Below are 7,456 nucleotides of genomic sequence, written 5' to 3'. Positions count from 1 at the left end.
TAGATAATAGATATAGATATATATGTTGCATGTTATATTATTTTGTATGTTATAATGCCTTGTTTTTCTAACTACTAAAAACTGACACATGATGACTTGAACGTACAAAAGGAGAATTTTATTTAAATGTTAAATAGTTAAACTGTGTATATATCCAATGTATTTGTGTACTGAAATATTGTGTACAAACATGGTTTATGTTGTGAAACTATTTGAGTGAACTAAATGGGCCATCTGTTGAAATGTAGATACTGGCTTTGGTTGTAATATTTTATTTCCAAAAGGGGGATTTGATACTTGCCATTACTTTACACACCCTGTCTCAGGGCAGTGGTACGCCTTATCTTTCTAAAATTCCTCCATACCTGTTTTACAGGATTGGCGTGTAGGCTGAGTTGGAGGGGAGGTTGGACAGCAAAAGTGAGAGTCCAGGTTAAAACGGCCGAAAGGATCCTTCCCCTCTCAGAGCATGAACATAAAAGACGGCAGAGCTCACAGTCAGACAATCAGAAGGACTTGGCTCTCCCTTTGAAGACTGCTCATCATCTGTTCTCCTCTTGTCAGAGTAACCAACCTCCACCACTGCAAACATGATGTCCAGGAAATCATACTCAGTCTCTGGCTCTTCTAAAGGTAGCTTGAAAAGTTCCTCCAGCTACTCTGCACAAAGAACAAGTTATGCGGTTGGTTCTGGTGCTGGATCTTGTTTTAGTTCAGGTTCAGGTTTTGGTTTAGGTAGCTCTGGCAGTTATGGCATTAGCTCCAGCCAAGCAGGAGGCAACTGCATGGCTCCATTGATCACTGCTGTCCAGTTCAACCAGAGCCTGCTGGCCCCTCTGAACCTTGCAATTGACCCCACCATCCAAGCTGTCCGCACCCACGAGAAGGAGCAGATCAAGACCCTCAACAACCGCTTTGCTTCTTTCATCGACAAGGTTGGTTCCTATGCTCTCTGCATGTGACTGTGTTATGTGAAATGTACTGTAGGCCTGAGTATCTTACTGCCAATGGCCTGTAATGCTCTCATGGGGTTAAATTACTTGCAGCCAGGGGCGGACTGGGACTGAAAATCAGCCCGGGACTCTCGACCGGCCCACTTCGGCAGTGGCGGCGCCAGAGATTTTCTCTAGGGCGTGCTGTGGGGTAGCTTGACGTTTCATAGAGGGTGCTCAAACATTAAGGGTTTCCCATTAATGCACCAGCGTTACAGTTTAATTTTCTACTGCAACACTCCCCACACACACACACACACACACACACACACACACACACACACACACACACACACACACACACACACACACACACACACACACACACACACACACACACACACACACACACACACACACACACACACACACACACACACACACACACACACACACACACACACACACACACACACACACACACACACACACACACACACACACACACACACACACACACACACACACACACACACACACACACACACACAGTGTACCCGCGATTGTTACAATGAAGGCTCGATAATCAGCTCACGGCATATAGGTGTAAGCAGGGGTAAAGTGCTATTTTTACAAGTGGGGGGTGGACCTCACCTCCTCTAGGAGGGTCCTCACCTCCTCTAGTGGGGTCCGGGGGGATGCTCCCCCGGGAAGATTTATTTTTAAATATTGAAGTTAAAAGCATCAATCTGGTGCACTTTGAGAGCAAAATGAAGAGATCTATGGATATATCTCTCAACATATATATGAAACAGAACTGTAAACAGATTTTCTATTTCTTTATAGATATTTTACAAATCACTCCCCTTTTAAAACAAACCGTTTGAGACCCACTGAGATAACTAGACTAAAGTTAACTATCTAAACACTGAGAGAGTCCTTTACTTCAAATGAGCTGAGGTTATCTGAGACTCTCAGTCTGACAGGACAGACTTCTCCCTCCACCTTGTTGTTGAAAAAGCTCCTTATATCCGTTAGCTTGGCTAGCTAGCACCAGATGCTAACCACAACGATCTCCGGTAGATACCCACCGGTGTGCGAGGCAAGCTCTCTCTCGCTCGCGCACGCACGCACACAAAATGGCTCGTGCCACACACACAGCAGAGCTTGAATGAAACACAGAGACCCAGAAGTAAGCTACTTAAAATAAAACTTAAATGAAAATAATAATAATAATTTTCGAAAAAAAAATAAAACACATTTCTTGGGGGTGCTTAGGGGGTGCTTTGGCAATCCTGGGGGGTGCTTCAGAACCCCCTAGCTCCCCCCTGGCGCCGCCCCTGCACTTCGGTACCGCAAGTAAATAGCACTAGTAAATTGTCGACGGGAGGGGGGGGGGGTGCTAGTGACTTTTCTGAACCGGCCCACATCGTCCGAACGGCCCACTTCAGTACCGGCCCATCGGGATTCGTCCCGAACGTCCCGATGGCCAGTCCGCCTCTGCTTGCAGCTGCTGTCAAAAGCAAAATGTGAAGTGAATTGTAGCATAAAAGAGTCAATTAAATCAACAGTCTAACCACATTTACAACATTTTGTCTCCACAGGTCAGGTTCCTGGAGCAGCAGAACAAAATGCTGGAGACCAAATGGAGCCTCCTGCAGGACCAGACCACATCCCACTCCAACATCGATAGCATGTTCGAGGCTTACATTTCCAACTTGCGCAGACACCTCGACGGAATGGGCAATGAGAAGGTCAAGCTGGAGGGAGAGCTGAGGATCATGCAGGGTCACGTTGAGGACTTCATGAATAAGTGAGTGCTTATATGACATGGTCACTAACTTTTACAGACATTTGATGAAGTCAACAGATGTAAAATAAAATCGAGCAGATGTACTCAAATCCCGCCATGTTCCAACAGGTATAAAGATGAAATCAACAAACGTGCAACTGCAGAGAACGAGTTTGTGCTCTTGAAGAAGGTGCATATACATCAAATATACATTAATTCTTCTGAACTCCTGGGGTTAACAACAAAGTAGCAAAGTATAACACTTTCTGTTCCTACATTATCTTGTTTTAGGATGTTGATGGTGCCTACATGAACAAGGTGGAGCTGGAAGCCAAGGCTGATGCTCTTCAGGATGAGATCAACTTCCTCAGTGCCGTCTATGAGGCTGTATGTATCTATAATATCATATTCTTTATAATACTATAATCTTTTCTGAGTTAAATCTGATGAAAATCTCCTACATTTTACATAAAAAAAGGACAAAGAGTTCATTACTGTGCAACAACCATTGGTTCTGTAGGAGCTTCGTGAGCTGCAGAGCCAGATTAAGGACACCTCCGTTATCGTGGAGATGGACAACAGCCGTAACCTGGACATGGACTCTATTGTGGCTGAAGTGCGTGCTCAGTATGAGGACATTGCCAACCGCAGCAGAGCAGAAGCAGAGGGCTGGTACAAACAGAAGGTGAATGAAAAACAAGGCTAAATTCATGTTGTTGCTACAATTACTTTCAACACCTCGTCATCGCTTTAGATCCCTCTCTTGACACACCTTCTTGTATTTTTCAGTATGAGGAGATGCAGACCTCTGCCGGACAGCATGGTGACGACGTGCGCACAACAAAGTCAGTGATTTCTGAGCTGAACCGCATGATCTCCCGTCTTCAGAATGAGATTGAGGCTGTCAAGGGACAGGTATATTTCCAAACCTTCTTATTGATGAAGCATTCATATTTACATGTTAATTTGCACTACATTAATTTAAGAGGGACTTGCAGATACTAAATAATCAGTGACATTATTTTCCACAGAGGGCCGGCCTTGAGGTTCAGATCACAGAGGCAGAGGAGCGTGGTGAGCTGGCAGTGAAAGATGCCAAGCTCCGCATCAGAGACCTGGAGGATGCTCTGCAGAGAGCCAAGCAGGACATGGCCCGCCAGGTGCGCGAATACCAGGAGCTGATGAACGTCAAGCTGGCCCTGGACATCGAAATCGCCACCTACAGGAAACTGCTTGAAGGAGAAGAGGACAGGTGCGATAAACTATAAGAAATGCTTTTATGCTTCACCATTAGCTTTAACTTTAAATTAAGGACTAACTCTGCATTATTCCAACATTAGACTGTTCAGCGGAGGCTCAACTGCAACCATCCATGTGCAGCAGTCCTCTGGTGGTGGTAAGTTCAATACGTTATACATCATGATCATAAGGGGTATTCTATCCATCTATCTATCTATCTATCTATCTATCTATCTATCTATCTATCTATCTATCTATCTATCTATCTATCTATCTATCTATCTATCTTAAACCAGTAGACCACACTGCTATATTGATTGAAAAATGATAACACATGCATGTTTTTTTTTCTACTCCAGGATTGTACAGTGCCAACTCAGGTTACGGCTATGGTGGTGGCTTCAGTAGCGGTTATGGCAGTGAATCTGTTCAAAAGTCCTCAGTCACTACAACCAGTTCCAGAAGAGAATATTAAAGGGACGGGTGGTGCAGTGGTCTGTGCATCTGATCATCAGATCAAGGGGGGTGCTGGGGAACTCCAGTTCGAAACCCACTCCTGCCGCCACTGCATCAGGCCGTTGTGTCCTTGGGCAAGACACTTCACCCGGAGTTGCTCCTGTGGGTATTGTCCACAGTACATGTATAATATCAATGTGTAGTTGTAAAAGCGCCTCGATGACTTCGAGGCGTGAAGATGGACGGTGTGGCGCAGTGTGCTTGATCAAGGGGTGAAACCCGCCGCTGCTGCATCTGCGTCTGTAAAGCTGTTGTGTCCTTGGGCAAGACACTTCACCTGAACTTGCTCCTGTGGGTATTGTCCACAGTGACCATTGCATGTATGTCAAATATGTGTGTGATGTGTAAAGCGCTTTGAGCACTGGAAAAAGTGCTTTAAGGAATTATTAATTATTATTAAAAAAGAAGAGCTGCCTCTTCTTCTTCTTCTTCAGAAAACTCATGAATTTCATCTAATTCTGTAGCTATTCATGATGCTATGTTGTTAGGCATATTCAACAAGAAAGATGACACACTGCTACTATGTTGAAACTATGTATTAAGTAAAAGCCTCCCTTCCAACTTGACTGATGAATGTTTGCACAAATTACATCAAATGTATCTGAATAAAATACATGTTAACATAAATATCTGCCTTTGTCTCATATTGAACAGTTAATTTACATTAAATGTTTTACAAGTGGTATGGGGTTGGTATTGAAAACATGGACATGTAAATCCCAGAATCAGTCGGTATTATCTATGTTGATACAATTGTAATGTATACAAAGGTTGATTCATCAAAAACAAAATGTAACCGTGATATAACCTTGCTTCTTGCCATTGACTCACCTGTTGATAACGTAAAAGGCCACCTGGTTACATTAAATGTAAAAATCCTAGATGTTTTGAAGGATTTTGACAAACGTCAAGCTCATAATTTTTTGTTTTTTTTGTTATCTAGTGCAAGGGGTAGTGATTGGGAAAATACAGAAGGACCTGATTTTTTATGATTTGATTTGAGCCAAAGAATAAGCATAGGAAGAAGGAGGGATATTCAAAATATTGAACCATAACGATATTTTGTTGGGCATACCTGCTTCACAAACAGGGCAAAGAACACTGTAGAGAAAGAAACCTCTGTGACTCATATTCTTCTAAACCGCAGCAGCCCCTTATAATACTCTTCATCGGGTAGGAAGTCTCTCAATGTATGCGTTTGTGCTTAGATCTGTATTACCTATGTCTACAAGGTAAATAAATATACAGTGTTAATGGAACTGTTTTATTTTCTTCACACACACATGTATTCACAGGTAACAATAAAACACCTTTGTTAATCTTCACCTAAGGCTGAGAGCATTAACAGTTATCCTGCATTTAATTGTTAAGTTTGGTCCCGGAGGCACAGTGAGTTAGTCATATTATTGTTACAGGGCACATGTTAAATTCTGAAGTTGTAGCCATTCATGTTTCCACGAAACCAGTTACATCAGAGCAATTACAGGGATTTATCTTTTGTATCCCTGACAAAGGCAATTAGTCTTCATGTTGTTACGATTCCTCTCTGGCAAACCTTTACAAAAGTTACAAAACCTAACCTAATATCACTTGTACAAGACATGTGGGCCTTTTAACTGCTTGTATCAAAACACAATAAGAGGTAGTAATTAATATGCATCAGTTAACTGGTATTTTTGTTCAACTTGTAACCGTTTCTCTCTGTCAGCAGCAACACACAACATTTCCCAGAAAACACATCATGTGCCCCTATATAGAGCAGAATGAATAAAGATTGGATATTAAGTTTCAGCTTGAATTGTTTATAAAACGATTTATTTTGTTTCATCTTTGGGGACTTCAAACTCCAAATGACACAAAAGAACCAAGAAAGATTGGGTATCTTTAGCACATTTGATGTTTGGACCCCTAAAAGCCATTCCTTACAAATATTGTACAGTAGCATGACAGACACCTGTATTCTGTGATTTACAGGATCATCTGAAAGACCTAGCGTGAAAGAAAGGAAATGGTCTGTGCAAAAGTACCAACAATGGTAGAATTTCAAAAGCACTGTGAATTTAATGAGCCCTTGTAAACAATGCTCCAGATATGCCGCATGTGGTGAACAATGATGACACTGGATTGGTTATTCAACATTATTGTGGACACCAACGCTGCACCTATACATCTGTTGCAGCACCACATCCTAAACAAAAAGTCAAATTAATAAACTGCAAATGCTAGTTTCAAAATAAAACATGCACAACAAGCTGCCAGAACATAAGTGAAGCTAGATAATTGTGCAAAATCGCCTGATTTGATAATAATATAAGTTCCACAAATGATTTGCATATTCAGTGTGAATGTTATAGTTCCTTAATTTATCCTAACCCTAACAAAATCATGCCTTCATTGAAACGATGATGTTAATTCAGGTAAAGGTGGGGTAGGTCATTTTGGAAAAACCAGCTTGAGTGTGCTTGAATTTGAAAATACACAGCCGGAAAAAATCTGCCACTTCCTTACAGAGCCCCTCCTCCAACACACACGAACGCGCACATGACCAATGAGGGCACGAGATACATTTGTGCACAGATGGAAGACTGACAGGCAGGTAGGCCATCCAGTTATTTTAGCCGGGCCGGCTAAAATGATTGGTCGTGCTTTTTACAGAACTACGTGTGGCGTTTGGATATTACTTAGGACCCCAAAACAGAGACTGACACAAATAAAGTTTCAATGTGTTTAATAAAGAAAGCTAGTCCAAGGCAGGTAGCCTATAAAGACTGGCTGGCTGCAGAAAGGTCCAAAAACAAAGCAGAGGGAAAACATCCCAGGCAAAACTCAAAAAGTTGCTCAAACACTGCAAAGTCAACAAAACTAGACTCAAGGCTGCAGAACGGCACTCTGGATCGTCGAACAACATTTCATTCTCTGGCAGAGGTGAGGGCCAGGCTCTTAAAGAGCAGGTTGATTAGGTGAGTGGGAACAGGTG

At 42.4% G+C, this 7,456-nt stretch overlaps 1 protein-coding gene across 1 annotated transcript; it reads left to right on the top strand.

Annotated features, from left to right (window-relative positions):
* The first annotated feature begins 593 nt into the window (after positions 1-593).
* Positions 594-4,438, top strand: LOC117446896 (intermediate filament protein ON3-like). The gene is made up of 9 exons (XM_034083388.1): positions 594-935; positions 2,537-2,745; positions 2,854-2,914; positions 3,016-3,111; positions 3,245-3,409; positions 3,514-3,639; positions 3,756-3,976; positions 4,065-4,117; positions 4,323-4,438. The coding sequence occupies exons 1-9, from the start codon at positions 594-596 to the stop codon at positions 4,436-4,438; spliced, it is 1,389 nt and encodes a 462-aa protein (XP_033939279.1).
* The last annotated feature ends 3,018 nt before the right edge of the window (positions 4,439-7,456 follow it).

Source organism: Pseudochaenichthys georgianus, chromosome 5 (assembly GCF_902827115.2).
Source record: "Pseudochaenichthys georgianus chromosome 5, fPseGeo1.2, whole genome shotgun sequence".
In the NCBI taxonomy this organism is placed as follows: Eukaryota; Metazoa; Chordata; class Actinopteri; order Perciformes; family Channichthyidae; genus Pseudochaenichthys; species Pseudochaenichthys georgianus.
The sequence above is the reverse complement of the archived record's forward strand: the minus strand, read 5'-3'. Positions and strand labels throughout refer to the sequence as shown.

Coding starts and splice junctions, on each gene's coding strand:
- LOC117446896 (XM_034083388.1), top strand. CDS start 594: ATGTCCAGGAAATCATACTCAGTCTCTGGCTCTTCTAAAGGTAGCTTG. Junction 2,915..3,015: donor AGTTTGTGCTCTTGAAGAAG/GTGCATATACAT, acceptor ATCTTGTTTTAG/GATGTTGATGGTGCCTACAT. Junction 3,640..3,755: donor TTGAGGCTGTCAAGGGACAG/GTATATTTCCAA, acceptor TATTTTCCACAG/AGGGCCGGCCTTGAGGTTCA.